Source organism: Struthio camelus, chromosome 6 (assembly GCF_040807025.1).
Source record: "Struthio camelus isolate bStrCam1 chromosome 6, bStrCam1.hap1, whole genome shotgun sequence".
Lineage (NCBI taxonomy): Eukaryota > Metazoa > Chordata > Aves > Struthioniformes > Struthionidae > Struthio > Struthio camelus.
Genome location: NC_090947.1, coordinates 39,372,154 through 39,390,398, shown reverse-complemented (window position 1 = coordinate 39,390,398; position 18,245 = coordinate 39,372,154). Strand labels below are relative to the sequence as shown.

The window sequence follows — 18,245 nt, the reverse complement described above, 5'->3', positions numbered from 1 at the left end:
CAAAACGCATGCAAGGAAGACAGAAAAAAAGAAACGCTATGAAGATTTATATTTAGAGTCAAGGAACACCAACATACATCATTACGACTAAATGTAGCACCTACAGAGGATGTTGCTCACATAGCTAATCCTTTAAATAATTTCTCGAAAGTGCATGCTTGCGCTCTACAAGAAGATAAAGATCTAGTGAATGTGCATTCCTGTGTATTAAAGCCTCAAGGGAAGTTTTATCTTGTTTTAAATAAGCTTTTTTGATAATTAGTTTGACCCATTTAGAAATTAGGCTTTTTGAGGGCTTTTTACCTTTGATTGTTTTGCCAGGGAAGACACAGAGAACAGCAATGTCTGAACAGTCGTATTCTGATCCAATTTCATTTCAGAATTCCTTTAACATCCACAAAATAAGAACTATAGCCAAATTTTCATACAGTGAGTAGATTTTGGAAGAAAGGAAAGGAAAAGGTAGGAAAAAAAGGTTCTTCAAGCACTGTTAGGAGAGCAATATGTAAAAACTCTGCAGCTGAGCAAGAAAGAGAGAGAAGATCCTTTAAAAGCTCTGGGACTGCTTGTAACTTCATGGCAAGGGCAGCCGTAATTAAGAGTGTCACTCTGCACTCAAGGAAATGCATAGAAATGTCTGAGAGGTCCAGAGGAGAACCCAAGTGGGACTTCAGGGCTAAACTTAGAAGTTACTTAGCTATGAGAGAGCAGACAAGTGGTCACCGGTGACAGTGGCTCTGAGGAATCCTAAAGTGGGGACACAAGCGCCAAACAGGGCTGTCCTGCATCTGGAAAGGTGATCCAGCGAGCCTGCGATCCAAAGCCTGCCTTGATTCCCTTCCAGAGTGAGCACACTGGCAGAAAAGAGCCCTGGGACACAACAAGGTGAATTTTCAGCTGGAACCTTTTCCTCCAAAAGTCTTGTAAAGGTTTTGTTCTCATAAATAATACAGTCATTCATATTTATATGTGTAGATGTGCATGGGGAGATGCTAGCAATAACAGCTCGGTATATTTTTAATTGGAGTTTTGTCTCATAATGCTCCAATAGCATATTTATAATAAACAGGCCACTGAGAGAAATACCAGAGGAATACACAGGAGGAACCGCAGAGAAAAACAGAAGTATCATAATATTTAAATAAGCGCAAATGCCAAGTCAAGGAGGCGCAGCAGAGGCTCCACAGTGGGCCCTACACGTAATCTCTAAATCATGGTGCTGCGACCACCCTTTACTCCCACGCTTTTAGGGAAGAAGCAGCATGCTGAGGCTACTACGTGTAAGGTCTAGAGATGGGAAGAGGACAGCACAGGCAGCGCTGTTGATTTTTGTTATAAAAGAAAGAAGGCAGTGAACTGCCTCATTTGTAAGTTGTCTGTAGGATAGCGTTTATGACCTTTTTGGGGATTAGTGGTTTGTAGGGGGAAAAAATGAAATTCCAACATCCAATTCCATTTCGTTTAAGAATAAAATTCAGCGCTCGAAAATATTTTCAAAAACACAGGTGAAACGGGATTGAAAAAAAAAAACCCTGCTCAGAAAATTTTCTATTTCAGAAAACTTTCAAAACAAAATGAGAGAATTCTGCAACAACTTCATTTTTCAAAATAACATTGACTATATATGAAAAAACCTATACCACAACAAATGCCAAAATACATACACTTTCAAAAATATGCAGGCATTTACTCAATGTAGCTTTTCCATCTTTTTTTCCAAACCTGTTACCTTGTATAAAAGGTAAGTATGCTATCAGTCCAGGACAGACTTGGATCACATTTCTTCAATATATCAAGCTCTGCTTATAGATTTTTGAGCTACATTAATATTAGCTCTGCGAAACGATAGTTAAGTACGGTGATTAAAAGCTACCTGAAAATGTCTCACAGTCTCCTAAAATAACTCTTCCTCTTTTAACTCACATGCTTTTAGCATCCTCCTCCTTCGAGCTGGAAAAAAGTAATTTTGCTAGCTACTAGAATTACAGGTATTGCTTTAGAATTGAAGGAAAGATTGCTTTCATATAACTGAAAAGATACAAGACTGAGAGTCAGGGAGCGCAGGGATTCAAACACCACGGAGTTTTAGAGTGAGTTCTTATGTTAACTCACAGGTAGGGCAGGCAATTTTGATTAAGCTAGTGGCCAGGATTTTCAAGTAAGGGAGCAGAAGGCCCACAGGAATGCCCTGGATAGAAATACAATACTACTGTGTGCTGACCTTTCAGAAAATCAAGCTTCATGAGACTTGATACTACATGGTTTTAAGCAGTAGGAGTTGAAGTTCCTGATCCATGACCTTTGCATACTGCCCTAAATCTCTCAACGTTAGGGACATGGTTAATCAGGAAGGAAGAAGCACTCTCGCTAGTGGTGACTGCTGGTCCACTGTGCTTCACAGGGGTGGACATTCTTGCTGCAACATCAAAAACTCTGTTTTTACATCATTAAAGCTCTTAAGTCCTCCTGGTGCACCTGCCTGTTAATCCCACCCATTCCAAGTCCATCGATCAGACTGGGAAGAAGCGAGTGACGTTCCCAAATCAGCAGAGATGCTGGGGAGCCTTCGGAGCAACCTCCTTCCTCTTTGATTTGCACAGCTGCAAACAACCTCATAACAACATAACATTTTGCTATCGTGAATAAGGAGGTATATTCCCATCCCTGCCGTGCCCTTCATAAATTTAGGGACAATTAAAGCCTTTTAAGGTGACTGTTAGTTGCAGCTAACTGCTCTGTGATTCAAAGCCAAGGTCTATGTCTGTTGTGCCTTTCTTCCAGGTTCCTGTTTGCAAATGAAGCAAAGTTTGAATAGTATAAGCACACTTCCTAAGTTCTTGCTTTCCATGAATTCATCATCAGATCAAAAGCAGAACCTCTGTGTAAGAGCTTGGAAATCTCCAGCCTTTGATTTGGAACAGATGAGGCGCCCTATGTTCTTTTAAGATTATGAAATACCCTGTTGGTGTAGCACAAAAAATGAGAGGCAAAGGAACCGCATGAAATAATTTAAAACAAAGGAAGTGGAAATTCAAAAATAGTACCAGAAACTGAGATGACAGATTGAGAGAACTGAACGAACTGCAACTCACAGGAAAATTGTCACATCCAAAGAGGATGCTCCACCTGCCAATGAGCAAATAGAAAATTTCCCTGGCCCTCTGGACCAGTGGAGAGCTGAACACAAGATAATTCAATCTTCTAATGGGAAAACTAATTGAGGCAAAGCACATTTGGCTGGAGACAGATACCTCTATCCATAATTTCATAATTGCATTTTCAAATTAAAGGAAAGAAAAGGAGTGTGAAACAACTCCATGAAAAAAACAGCCCAGTTTTGAAATGACAGGTCACTCATTTCTTCAGCTTACTAAATGGACCATCAATGAGCATGAAGACCACTCAAATAAACTAGTACAATCATCACAAAAGCCAACCATAGGAAAAAGGCTACTTTGTTTTTTCTGGACATCAGAGAGGAGTTTCGATGCAGAGAGCAACACAACTCAGAAAAATACAGGATTTTTATTTTTAAACTTATCATACCTAAGGATCACGAGCTACCCCAAGAGAAAATCACTATGAGGATAGGTAAATTGGACAAAGTGTGACCTGTGCATCTACCTACCTTAGAGTTGACCCTAATCATTTACAAAAGATGTGCTCAGCTGTGCTGAGTCAGGCCAAAGGTCTGTCCCACCCCGTATTCAGGTTCTGAGAGTGGCCAACAGCAGAAACAGGTACGCTGACAGCAAATGTTCATTAAGGCAAAGCTGAAATGCTTTTGTCTTCAGTACCTTTGAACCTCTGCATGTAGTAATTACACCTACACATACTAGTCCTCATATTATGGGAAAAATGCTTTCTGAGGTGTGCTTAAAGGACTAATACAGTTACAGATAATAGGCTGAGGAGAACCTGAGTCTAGACTGCTGACAAGCACAGATGAACAGGCTTTGTAGGCTCTTTTTTTTTTTTGCAAGTTGCAAATGCGCAATTTCCCATAAAACTCACTGTAAGATCAGAGCTTTAGGCTCTGAACCCCTTCTGAGCAGTGATTAATTTTTACATTAGACTCAAACTCATAATACATTCACTTGGTAACTATGATACCTTCACATAATAGATCGTTGATATGGGTGAATTAAATCCTACTGAAGCTAGTACGTTTAACAGCCAGCTTTCAGTCAGGGTAAGTAAAAATCATTGCTGAGGGAAGGTAAGAGACCAAAGTTTGCTCTCTGGAAAAGCTACAAACTGACTGTTTTTACTGCCACGTACTTTGTGCTCATAGCATTATCAAGTCTGGGACAAACCTAAATCTAATATTTAAGGCAAGGTTTGTAGCACTGAAGTCTGTCTTTCTACATTTTAAAAAAAGTCTTCAAAAGGACTCAGCAAAGAACTGAGTCGTAAGTCTTAGAATTTCTCACTTTTGTCCTGGTTCAAGAGAAAGAAAGGAAGAGCCCTGTCCTGCAAAAGGAAGAGGGCAGGAAACAAAGAGAGGTCGGGAGACCTGAAAGAAAGACAAGAGGAACATGCTTATCTGCCATACTCACAAAGCAAGAACAATGCCTAAATATCAGAGTGACTGGCATTCAATAAAAAAGGTGATGGCTTAATTAGATATAGTCAGCTAGCAAATGTCAAAATGTCATTTGATATTAATTGTGAACAGGACAAACAGAGTTACTTAAGAAACCTTGTCATGAATAATTTCTCAGGGCTTAGCAATTTTGCATGCTTCTGTGATATGCTCTTCTCTATTATGGTTGAATAACATTCTGCTAATTATTAATTGGATAATGATTTGTTTCTATCACTAATTGAATAATGTGTTCAGAAATGCCTTTTGAAAGCTCCCAGCTCTAGTGACCGTAAATATTGGTTGTATCTTCACTTAAATGATCTGGTTTGAAGGCAGGTACAAAGCAATGGAAAGGGAACCTATGTCCCTCTGCTCAGTAGGCCCAGAGCTATAGAAAAACCCATGCGCTCTGGAGAGCAAGGCAAGGCTGCTTCCTCGCTCACCTTGCAGAGAATAGAAGGTGCCCAACAGTGGGTAGCAACTAGGAGAAACGACAGACCTCAGTCACCTGTGGAGGCTCAGGGTTCAAATCAGGGAAGGTTTCAGTGGATCCCTGCTAGGGGCTGTTCTATAGGATGCTCTGGCTTTGCAAGACTCCATGTCTTAGTGCTCTCCTCCCCAGACTAGGCTGAAGTCAGATTGTTTCTTATTATGACAAGATTGTCCTTTATTATTATTAAATCAGATTCTCCATTTTGGGAGAGCAAGCTCCTGAACAACCTGAAAATGAAACTCTGGTTGGCTGGAGATTAATAGTTCACCCTTGGAGGAATGTTCCACAGGTAGCCAGAAGGTGCAAACACCTCAACCCTCCTTGCCCTTCCATCTCCAAACCTAAGGGGCTTAGGAGTACTCTGGAAATAGACTGTAAGAGGGAGTGCATATGAAAGGGCTCTGCTATACAGTATTGACCACCCCTGTAACCTCCACTGAGGACCCTGTGCCAGGGCCATGTTGCAATCACTGCTACTCAGGTAAGAAGGTGAAGACAAGAAAGCTGACAATAATCTCCTTGAGCTACCGCTCTCTTCTACTTCCCTAAGAGAAGCCTGGCCGTTAAAAACGCCAGACAGAAAACAGGCTTCAACGTTATTCAGAGAAGCCCCCCCATAGAGACTAGCTCCTCTTTTTAATAGTTATAAAAAGCCTTGAGTTTTTCAAAAGAGCAAGTCACCGCACAGACAAACCCACCTTTCAAAACCTAGCAGCTCCCTTTCTGCAGAAGAAAAGGTACATTGCAGGGGAAAGGTATGGTATTCCTCCTTCATGGGACACGGAGGCATAATCAATTGGTACAACAGCACATTGTTGAAGCACAAACCACGGAAAGCTGCTTTATGAATCGGTGCAGCCAGCTGGAACAGTAATAAACAGCTGCATGTCGAATTCACTCTAGGGTTGAATCATTTCATTAGGTTTTTTTTTTTTCTTTTACCACATGCAGCTCAGGCGGCTGATCTTCATCCTGAAGACCCTCCACAGAGCAGCTCCACTTCTTTCTCTGCTCCCTTTTCCTCAGGAACTGTAATGGTTCCTGCTTTACTTATTAATCTCCTTCTGAAACTTCATTTCCCTTCTCTCATCATATAGCTCACCAACAGCCTGCCAACCCATTATATGACATTGCGTAGCGTCCTAGGCTTTCTGACTGGAAGTTTCAGAGAGCATTAGTGTTTTCAGTGGGCTGCAGGAAAGGTACACATTTGCCACTTCAGAAGCCAAGGTAAAATAAGGGCTTTTGTCTGTGAACCAAATTAGAGCAATGATTTTGATGAACTGCAAATTACGGAGACTAGGAGAGAATATCCCAATGAAATGACATTTCCTGCTTGTCCCACTGCGATTCCTGCTCTGTCTCCGAGGCATCTGCTTTTGTTTGACATAGGCTACTTGATATATAAGAATATAAGAATTGTAAGATATAATTGATATAAGAATTCCAGCAGCTACAAGGACAGAACCACAGCCTAAAGCCCCAGCACGTCGTGAAACCAGAATATATGCTGTGTGTCATTCTAAGCTGGAGCTTGCTACAAAATCGCAAGGAGGAGACCACTGACTGCTGAAATCATGTGTATGTGGCAGGTGAGACAGAAGGGGACATCACAGGCCCTGGTAACAACTGCAAGGACTGCAAATTTAGTGAGAAGGAATAAAAATATATCAACAATTAAAAAGTGAAGTAGGAGATACGTTCAAACAAAATGCTGATCGACATACAGCTTCTCCTTCTAATTTAGCTTGTACTTTTATGGCATTTTAATACAAGTAAAAGAAATCCATCTGGTATCCTGACTTTGTACAGCCATGTTCAGCGTTGTTCTGTTTAATTCCAACTGCAGGAATGTCACAAGATCCTTATACTAAAATGAAGAAAATCTTAGTACTAAGAGCTGCAAGAAGATATTAGAGGAACCACATTCACCGTTTATGGCAACTTTGTGAAAGTTGCTCCAGTCCAGCAAGGACGTAGGTACACACATACGATAGGGCCCAATATGAACTGTTTAACAGATAATTCTGCTCAGCATCAGGGTTATGTACATGTGTTGCGCACTTCTTTATCTCCTTACCAGAACTGCTACAGTAAGACGGTTCCACAAGCCTGCCAGTCTTATCGTAACAGGCGATAGCTCGGAATCGAACACCTTCTCCACATTCCTCGGTGTCTCCATGGAGTCTCAGTCCTAACTGCAGCTCGGGTTTACCTCCTTCAATAATGCAATCTGACCAGTTTCCATGGGGCTCAGAGGTAAATGTCTCACAGGGGCACAGCTCGGTTTCAACTTGAGGATAAACTTCTGTATTCTGGCATTTGTCTCGCTTTCTGCTTCTCCCTGTTCCAACCAGAGAAATCCGCTCATTAGCTTAACATCTGCTGCTTTTGATAACAACACGTCATATTATTTATACTTGCAGGAATTCAACACATTAGAACCAACACAATCTGAATGCTAATATACAGCAACACTTCCAAAGCATCCATTAGCTCTTGCCAGTGCTTTGGAGTGCAAGGACAATGTATTTATCTCCAGAGGCAACCACAGAACTTGGAAATACTGTTGTGAGGGATAGGGCACTGAGTAAAATGCAAAGTCTTACTGTAGTAATGGTCTGCCGAGAAAATTCTTTGTAGTTTTATATAATATCATTTTTCCCTAATTATCTGATGCAAACATATTGATTTGTCTTGTCTCTATTCCCTTTGCAATCAATGGTTGCTAGGGCAACTTGCAAAGGAGACCACATTAGCCAAAACTTCTTTGAGGCTACTTTACAAATTAGTTAAACATGCACTTTGCACACAAACTGTACTGTGAAGAAATCAGAAAAGATAATCCTTAGTAAGTTATTAGGTCTAGAAAGCACTTCAATGGTTACATTTGGTTTAATGTTTTCTTTTGCTCTACTCCTTAACAGATTTTAAAATAAGGCTGTTTAAAGACCTTTCCTCTTCAGGAGCTTCAGGAAGCAGAAGCACTTAAATAAAACTGCAACCAGACTCTGCAGACCTGACTCTTGGAGGACATCTACATCTCCTGCAGGTCCCAGCTACCAGAGGAGATAAGGTAAAGAGCAGAATTCCTGCTCCGTGAATCCCTACGACTGCTCAAGGGAAAAAGGGTCTGTGCACAGCCTCGGAAAGATAAAATCAGTGCTGTTCTTGCCATCGGTTAGCCACGGGAGCAATCTTCATGCTGCCTGAACTCAGGGATGTCTTTTTATTTGGCATCCACACAGATGGGGAGAATACATCTTCAGTAACAAACCATATCTGTATCACAGCCTCAAAGTGCTCCTTTGAGTTTCCGGACAGTCTAAAAATAGTTTTGCCAAAAGTTTTTAAAGCTGTGAGGTCAAAGAAGTGTTTTCCCTTTGCTATTGTACACAGTAAGATATTAAAAACAAACAACTAATATACCCAAACAGCCCTCTTTCTAGTCCTGTACCAATAAAATCATTCCATCACATGTCAGGAGGAGCAGGAGCTTGCCTGTCATCAATGCAAACCTTTCTGTGTATACACATATATGTTCAAAGAGAAGGGCACATACTGTAGATCATTAATATTATTGTCCTTCAAGTCCCACAGTTCTTTCAAAATTTTATTTTCAGACTTCCAAGAAAAGAGAAGTTTGCAAGCACAAAGGGATAACAAAAACAAAGAAACCCAAACAGCGTAGACATTTTTTTTCAGCTAGCAGTGCAACGACAGTCAAATTCTAAAGGCATTTACACAGCCAAATGTTAGGCCCATAGCTTACCGTGCCTAAATCTGCAACAGCAGCAGAAGGTGCTTGAGAGCACTGAGGCAGGTCCCGGGGAAACCTGCCTCGGGGGCTCGGGGCAGCCCATGCAGCTTATTCAGATTATCATCTCTAATACCCAAATTACAGCAAATATTTATGAACAAATTCATGTAAGGTGCAAGAGGTGCAAGTCTGCATACTTCAAGGAAAGTTCCTTTAAGAGACTTTAAATAGACTGAGAGCTCTCTAGTGGCATTTGAAGTATTTTACGTTTGACAAACTGACGGAAATCAAAAACTCCAGTGGTGTGTACGAAGAGAGGCCTTGCGTGTTTTGCATTGTACTAGTAAACAGGGGATCTGGGACTTAGCTATGTCTGCATGGTTTCTAAGTTTTGCCATTACTATCTGAAGCACATCAGATACAAGTAAGGATGCTAATAATCTCACACTTACATGACACTTCTTTTCCAATTTGTCCTGCCATCTGTTGTGTAGGAATCTTCCCTCTAATGAAGTTCCTATTAAAGCCCTATTTTGAGGGCAAAAGTGACATTCATTCCATACTTGTTACAAAGAAGTAGTTTTAGAATTCGTGATGGAGATACTGTTACCTTCATGGAGTGCTTTAAAAATTTTTAGTAAAAATACCATCACCAAAATTTTCAAGGACACAAACCCTTCAAAGAAATAGTATTTTCTTTTCCAAATTGAATGAATGTCTGTACACTAATAAATATTATATACATGACATGTTATCAGATAGCACATACTACAGGTTAAAATCACAGGAAATATTAAAAATGTATTTGGCTACAGAAAATGCAGTTGTATGCATAGTACAGTGAATATTCGACTGTATTATTAATTAACCAAAGACTTGCCTAAAAAAGTCGCTTTTTCACTATAATGAATTTGAATTTTCTTGTGTTTTGCATAAGTCTTGCTTCTTTAGCAATTACCAATTTCATATGTAGAGTCTATGATTACTTACAAAGTAAAATGAATAGTACTATCAAAAAACTGAGTGGGAGGCAAGCAAACACTTAGCAAACAATTAGGAGATTCCCACTAAATGGCATTGTTAGTGAACTCTTATAACGAGTCAAAGCATTCATTTGAGCGTAGATATATATGGGGTTGAATAGGGTACAGTTTATACAATCTTATGGAAAAGGTGAAATACAAATGGAGAGAGGACTCTCAGCACCATGAAGTATTTCCCAAACAGCACTTTCTTTATATGCTTGGCCTGAGTCCATGTGGATGAGATTTTTTCAGGACTGTTGGTCTCCAGCTACATGATGAGGGCCAGCTTCAACTTTCATATTTTATGCAAAGACAGATCAGCAGTAGTCTCATCCAGTCCCCCTTTCGAGCTACGGTCAAAGCAAAACCATTGCCAATTTCCTCCGGGCCTTGCTGTGCTCTGTATTTCTCTGCTGCCTCTCAGCACCACTTGGGATACCCAGTTCATTGTCATCACTTGCTTTGCAGAAAGCCGTGGCCGGAAGAGAGCTGAGCAGGAGCTCCTTCCTATCCTGAGGAAGGGAACCCGATAAGAGTCGTATCTCTCTCTCCTACAGAGCAGAGCTGGGCGGCTTTCGCTCACAAATACAGCACAAGTGAGGAGTTAAGCTATCAAAACCTGAAGATCAGAGAACGTTTCTGGTCCACTTATTTGAATGGGCCTATGTCTGATTCAAAATGGAGCAAGGAAGGGGTATTAAGGACCTTAATTTTATGTAACTTGCACACAAGTTTGCAAAGAAAATTCAGATTTAAAACTACCAAGAAGTAACTACTCATTTAATTTCCTGCAGTATCACATTTTCTATAAGATCAAGCACATATTTCTCTGATAGGAATGGAGCACTTCTATTTATTTAAAAATACAGGCATTGACAAAGAGAATATTTCAGAATAAATTATTTGACAGAAACAATAGAATGCTTTATAATAATGGCTTTCATGTAAAAGAGAAATCTTTATCCTTTAATGAGCCATATTTATCAATAATACAGTTTGAGTCCATCATGTTTGTATAATGTGATTGTAAGTTACTCAAAACTTGGATAATTCCAATAGTAATGAATTGAATAACCAAACAATTGCGCATAGTAGATACTTTTACACTTAATTTTTTTACTCAGTGGTAGAAGACTTTGATGTTTCACATCTAGTAACGGAGCAAACTAAACCCAGCTAAACCATAGTACTTAAATGCAAAACACATATATGTGAAGCTGGAATTGCACAGGATAGCAATAACAGCAAATTTCTGAGAAACCTTCTAAAAATAGCATAATTCGCTTGGATTTGATTTAGCCAAGTGTGGAGAGGGGAAAGACAACTCCTAATAAAACAAGTGGCCCTGAACTATTAATGTTCTGCAGTTTTAAAGCTTTTCAGTTTGGCCAGCATTCAAGTAGCATAATTACAAAATACAACAGTAAGTATGCGAAAATGTACCATGAAATGGCGTGAACTAGAGTGCTTTATTAATATACATAAAAGATCAAACAAAACAGTTTAATGATACTGGGTTTTCTTCGTTCATGGTATTAATTTATAGCGTTGAACTACTGGAGACTGCTGAAAACAAAACTCTCAGCCTTAAACTTCTTCATTCAGATTTCACCTTAACAGTCTTAAAGAGAAGAATACATTGGTTTTTATTCTTGTATACACATTTGCTTCATGCTTCCCAGATTAATTGGTCAAAAATATTCGCGTGCTGCATAGTCACTGTTTTCTTTATTTGGTTTATGCCTAAAAATAGCTTGTATTTAATTTACTGTGCATATGAAACACTTTGTCTTTTGACCACTGAGTTTTCTGTGCTGTTCCCCCACTGCAACGTGCATGCTTAAAAAAGGCAATGATCAGTATCAGATCAAAAATCAATTCACCAACATCTGAGAAACACTATTCACAAGTATTGCCATGAGATAAATATTATAAGAGATTAACTATACCTGTGAGTGACCGTCTTCTACTCTTTGTTGCTTCACAGTCAAAAGAGCACGCTGTAAATTTCGACCAAGGGGTAAATGTGCAGTCATCTTTGCAGGGAACGAGACACTCTTGCACAAGAGGAGGCATAGGCCCTGTCCACTTCATACATTCAGTGACATCTGCAGAATCGTTGTTCTCCGAGAGGCATGTAATAGCTGAAGGGTACAAGTACAGAAATACATCTTTATATTGCTTCATATATATTGGATTATACTCTATTCAGTTGGTACTTGTGCTCAACATGAGATTCAGTGTTCTGGATTAATAGTACAAAGATGATTTATTTTTAGGTCATTATTCATGTATCACTCAAATATGTGCTAGAAGCTTTGCAAAACCATAAGGACATATTGTTGTTTCAAAAGTTTGTTATCTACATCATGATGTAAAGGCAGTATTCTCAAGGAGCTCGTCATTTTGTGCACTGGGACGACAATTTAACAAATGATACGCTGTATGTACAAACCAGAGAAGATATAATACTGCAGCTATGTGCTACAAAGCATATTTGGTCAAGGCCAGAATTCCCAAACTGTGATGCAGACACCATCCACAGAACTGAAGTTACTACGTTACTTCACCCCCACAACTGAAAAGACAAGAAAACCTGCCATCTTTCCCATGTAAGATGACGGGAACAGCAGTTTGAGGAGCAGATGCTACTTACACAGCCAAATGCTTCTTGTGGTGAGGCGCGAGCATCTGGTCTCCCACCAGATCGAGCGCTCTAGGTGTCAACACTACGGAGTGAGGCTCCCGCTCCTGCTCTCCCTCTCCAGTCATATGAACCTTTAAGTCTCTTTCGTATTAACGAAGATAGTTAGGAGGAAGGGCAAGGGCGCTGAGGCTGCAGCCTAGCAGCCAAGCTCCTTGGCTGGGCGAAGGGAGGAACATAGCTCCGCCAGGGGAGGTCCTGGGCAACCCTTGCAGAAAGGGGACGTCAGCAGCTCCTGCAGCCGTCGCAGTTTATTAGAGGCCTGATCCTATGGTGTGCAACAGGCTTGCTCTACAAGCCCTGCTGAATAGAGCCATTAAAAGAAAAAAAACCACCTACTTTGAGAGTCTCAGCAGAGGAGAGCGCCACCCCACCAGGCCCTTGCAGACCCGCAGTGCTCTCAGAGCTTGGCAATGCGTGCAGCTCTCTACCTCCCCACCCACCACTGCTTATCCAGGCTGCAGCCCAGATTCAGAGCGGATGCAGGTCACATGGGAGAGATCCCGCTCGGTCCCTGCCGAAAGCTCTCCAGGGAGCAGCAGGCACATGGCCGGGGTGGAGCTGAGGCCGTACAAATGCAGACTTGGATGCCTTCATGGCCAGGCAACACTGAATGGGGTTTGCAGGAGCCCAGCCCAGGATTCAGACATACTAATTTCCCCTGAGTTTCGTTTTTGGCCCTTAACCTCTTCCCTGAACCGCCCTGTTCTCTTCTGCAGCTAGCCTACAATCAGTAATTTTGACAGGTGGAGGACTGTAAAGGCACTGCAGAGCCATGACGAGAGGACAAAAGTATTAATGTATAAATCTCAGTCACAGGAAGCCTATAATAAAACTTGCTAAAGTTTCAGTGACTTAATAATAAGTAATTAGAATAAATAAAAATAGCCTCGAAATCATGGAGTCTTTCATTTCATTAATAATAATTAATTCTCACATCTCCAAGATTATAGGCTATTTATATCCTATACTGTGGGTTAACCGAGGCAAAGATAGGTCGTGACCTCATTAAAGTAATAAAGTCAGGGACAGAGTCAGGAATTGAATCTGGCCCCAAGAGTTTAGTCGTGTCAGACTCTGATTTCATGCAAGTCCACGCATTGTATCATAAAGCTACAGAAGATGAAATGATTTAATCCAGGTTTTACTATTTAAACATCTGCAATGCTATTTTATGGAGATTCCTAAATAATTCAGCTTTTTGAGGTTCCGTATATTTTTTTCTTGTTGCTAGCAGGAGCACATGAAGAAAAAAAGAAATATGACTCACTGTTTTCTTACAGTTAAAAGATTTACTGGGGTGTAACTTTGCAAAAAGTCGCATGCATTTTGTTTTTTACAAAACAACTACGGTATTGTATGGGAGAAAGGGATGAGGTGGCAACCACCTGGAAATAAAAAATAATTTATTAAAATGTACTTAGATTTCTAGAGAAAAATCAGCATTTTAAAGAGCATGCAAAAGGCAAGCAATTGCTAAAGTTTCTTTAGACTCTAGTGACAGTAAATCAGCATATTAATAACTACCTTTAAATTGCTGATCCTTGCCTTTCACTTCCAATCTTTTTGACCTGTCCTATCTCTCAGCACTGGCAGCCAGAAGCTCGGAGAGATTCCCACTCTCAATTATGAAAGCATGAGGACAGAGGTCACCAGGCTGTAGGAGAAAGCATGGTAATTGCCCTCTCCAGGAGGGTTAAACAAGTAATAGACTCGTTACCCTCATCAAGGACACTGAAGATAAGGCAACACAAAGCTGTCCACACAAAACACGGCTGAATGGATGTAAACAGCCCTCTCAACGCTGCCACAACAGCTGGCGTCTGCCGGAAATGACCGATATCCTACGCTGTGGGACCTAGAGAGTAAAGTTTGCAACTGCATAATAAAAAAATCGCGTTGCAATATCTGCTCTACCTGATAGAAGACCACAACTCACTCATGACATTAATTAACGGCGACACAAGTGATGGAACTGTTAAATATCAGTGGCAAAACAGACACGCCACGCTGCAATGAGTTATTATCGACTGCCCAGATCCTCTGCACGGATGTCCTTAGTTCTAAGCATACAAATAATTGAGTTCAGTGAAGGCTGTTTACATGCTAAAAGTAATGAATATACAGGAACGCATGAGATCAGGCAAATATTTGACAGAGATTAGGGAGCTTAAGGAAATTAGTGGCAATAGGAACCAAGGGTAAAGGAAAGTTAAATTAAAGCAACGAACAATATAATGGTAGCGAGCGGCTCCTGAGATGCCCCACTGATAGCTGAGTTGCCCTGACAGGCCCTCCTTGCTTTACGCACACAAAACAAGAGGCCAGCCCTGGCACAGCAGGGATTTCATTTCCATTCAGCGTTTGCTAAGGTCTTCCAAGATGATGCCAATGCATGACTTCTTCAATCTGGTGATGTGATTTCTTTTATGCGCTGACTTACACAGATGCTGTCTGAAGTGAGCAGCACGAATTGCGAAAATAAATTAAATAATAAAACAAACGCCTACTAGCGCATTTCAGTGGACTCTTAAGTACCAGACAGGAAGCAGCACAGCTGTAAGTTTGTTCTTGAAAATATTCACCTCCTCCTTGACTGTTGCAAACTTGTTTCCCAGTTAGTTACCTTTATCTTTTAAGAGAAAAATATTTTCAAATACAGGCACTTCTAGAAACAGAATGAGAAATATTTGTTTTTGGTGGACCTCTAGGAAAGTTAATAAAATTATTTCTCCTCGGTGCTTTTGAACTGCTGATTGGTTTGGCTCATAAGTGTTTTCTGCTACACAAAAAATATTTCCTCATAATCCTCTATCCCAACGCTTTTAAATAAACCTATACCACAAAGCGTCTTCTGCTATGTCAACGTCCCAATTTTTTTTTAAGCAGGATACCACTGAAGGGCAAATGCAGTCCATTTTTTGCCCTACGCACTGACAAAAAAAGAAGTCACATCATTACTGTAAATCCCTCCTGGACATAACGTGTGATTTCTACCATCTCTGCAGCATTTTAAATCAACACAAATGTATGAATAGAAACAGGTAATAACAGGACACTGCCAGATAAAGGGTTTCAAATTATAATCTTGATTCCCACAAAGAGGAGAAATGCAGGATTTCCTTCTCAACTTTGGCTATTTTTTCTTATTATTACCAGTAAACATCACCAAACGGGAACTAAACAGTTGGGGCCAAGCTTGAGGATGACAATTTAATGTCATTCTATTGATACAAATATAAAGCAATGGTTGGACCACGATAAGTACATCTTCTTCCATAACAATAAAAAGGAGAAGAGAGTGAATTCAACCGAAAGGTAACCAAGCTGAAAATGTTAAAAAGGAAGTATCTTTTTGTAAAGAAAAGAGTTGACGGTTAAGCTGGAAGTGCTTGGAGGGTGCACGCCTGCCATGCCCGCGCCTCTGCGGCATGCTGCCTGGCCGCGAAGCAAAGCTCGTTTTCAGGGCAGAGCTGGAGATGTTGAACAGACAGCTGGATACACCCATCAAGATGCCAACACAAATTAGTGACTAATATTAGCAACATAAGTCGCTGCAGATGCAACCCCTTCGATTCAAGACAAAAATCAGTTGCCAACCGAATGGTTTGGGGAGGACGTTTCCCTTGTTCCCGGCACTAGGTCCCGTCCGGATGCTGATCTATGACTGCTAACAGGTTCTTTCAGTATGACAGTCTCTGTTTTCATGTTTTATATTTACACACGCAACTACATTTGTTCGCTGTCATCTTATGAGCATATGGCATCTGGAAGCAATATTCTTTAACTACATTTTTCTTTAATTAAAACCAATAGCAGACATTTATTCTATAAACTTTTACACAGTGAAATCAAATGTTTTTATGCTGTCAAATTGCAGAGATGCTGAATATGTCTTTAGAGGACTTTCTATCACTCCTGAAAAAAAACATGAGCATCAAACTGGTGGAATAAGATGATGGACTAATCTTTCGTGGCTTCAAATTTTATGAATCTTGTGAAAAATCAAAGCCAGCACGTAAAGTCAAAGTAATTAATGTAACTTTTATCTTCGTATTGGTCAGAAAAATTCTTATTACATATTGCATAATTATCCTTATTATCCCTCAATATAACACTAACTAGGTAACATCACTTGTTACACATATCACTAATCACATGTGAAAAAGGAGCTCAGGGATAATGCAACATTTAAAAATAATAACAACTTTAAGGATCCAGACTTGCTGACTCGAAGAATGGTCTCATAAATCATGATGATAACATTTATTTTCTATATTGACGCTCCTTCATACTTCAACTAGTTTCTCCAAAATCCCACGTGGAGCATTGTCGTTACTCTCGGTGTGTTGCACAACCCCAAATTACAGAAGGCTTTTCAGAGGCCATAAGCCGTGCTGCTCGCACAACAGAAAGAGCAGACGCTCTGCTGAGACGCAGATTCAAGTTTAAGACCCTGATCACACAAGGATATGTGTATGTGCTTAACTTCACTGCTGGGAACACTGCCCTGGGACGGAGCGGAGCTCACTGCAGGGAAGTCAAGGGTGTCCGAGACCTGGGCTTACAAAAGAATACCACAATAAAAAAATAAGTCTGAAGAAAAGAGCAAATAATGCTGGGAAGGACATCACAGGCAGAAATCTAGTAAAAACTACTGAAGTAGATTTGGAATAAGTAGTTATGCAGCAAGGAAGCTGACTCCGAGATCACCAGTTTTCCCGTTTTGTAATTATTAATGATATTTGCAGTAGTGCTAAAGGGACAACAAATTCCTCCAAACAAATGAAACATTGAATAAACACAGACCCCAAAGGTTGCGTCCTCTAAACAAGCAGAGGCTCTGGATGTGGATTAGGAAGCAATAAAGGTGGAAAATGTCAACAGAAAAGATAAAGAAAGCAACGCAACGGGAATGATTTGAATGAAATGGGCCGGGAAGAAGAGGGTAGGAGGAAGGTCATGTGTACAGTGTTATGGTGGAGAAGGGACCGTAACAACAGAAAAGGGAGGAGGGTTGGGACAAACAATCAGGAGAAAAGACAAAAAGCTGGCAAAACAAGAAATCCTTTGCAAGGTGAAAGGTCCACGTTTTAGCTGCAATTTGGGCTGGTTTCTCACTGCAGTCTTCCCACAAATACATAGGTATCTGGGCAAAAGACTGGCAGATCTAGGTGCACTCTCCTGCAGCTCCACGTCATTGGCATTCACCAGAGGGAAAGGACTAAATCTTCCTGCACGCTCTTAGCTGGTCCGTGGGTTGCAGTTAACACCAAACAGCAAACACGAGAACACGCTGGTTTGTCTTGCCAGGGACTGAACGCCTCCGAGGCTGCCTACTGAAACCAGCACAAGCAGTGCAGGCTGACCTCGGCAATTTAATGCCTGAGGCTGGATACGCTACCACGCCATTTTCAAGTAAGTTGTTAAGAGTACAAATTTTTCTTTGGTACTTATGGATGAGGTTATTGATTATTTGGTTAGGAATAGGTGATCATGGACAGAATTTAAATGTAGATGTCAATTTTACCAACCTACATGACTTGATGTTTTAATTTGTACTCATCACTGAATCAGTAGTGTCCACTGTTTAAGAAGAAATAGCATAAAGAGAAATATATGGCTATGAACCCCATTTCTCCTCCCGCTCAAACACTGAATACAAAATACGGGAT

At 40.5% G+C, this 18,245-nt stretch overlaps 1 protein-coding gene across 2 annotated transcripts in view; it reads right to left on the bottom strand.

The window, feature by feature from the left end:
- THSD7B (thrombospondin type 1 domain containing 7B) overlaps window positions 1-18,245 on the bottom strand; it is a 557,432-nt gene that overhangs the window by 94,301 nt on the left and 444,886 nt on the right. For both annotated transcript variants that reach the window (XM_068949257.1, XM_068949258.1), the window contains 2 exons: window positions 11,816-12,010; window positions 7,162-7,425 (listed from right to left, as the gene is read on the bottom strand). In XM_068949257.1, coding sequence (XP_068805358.1) covers window positions 7,162-7,425; window positions 11,816-12,010 — 459 coding nt within the window. The remainder of the gene's footprint in view (window positions 1-7,161; window positions 7,426-11,815; window positions 12,011-18,245) is intronic.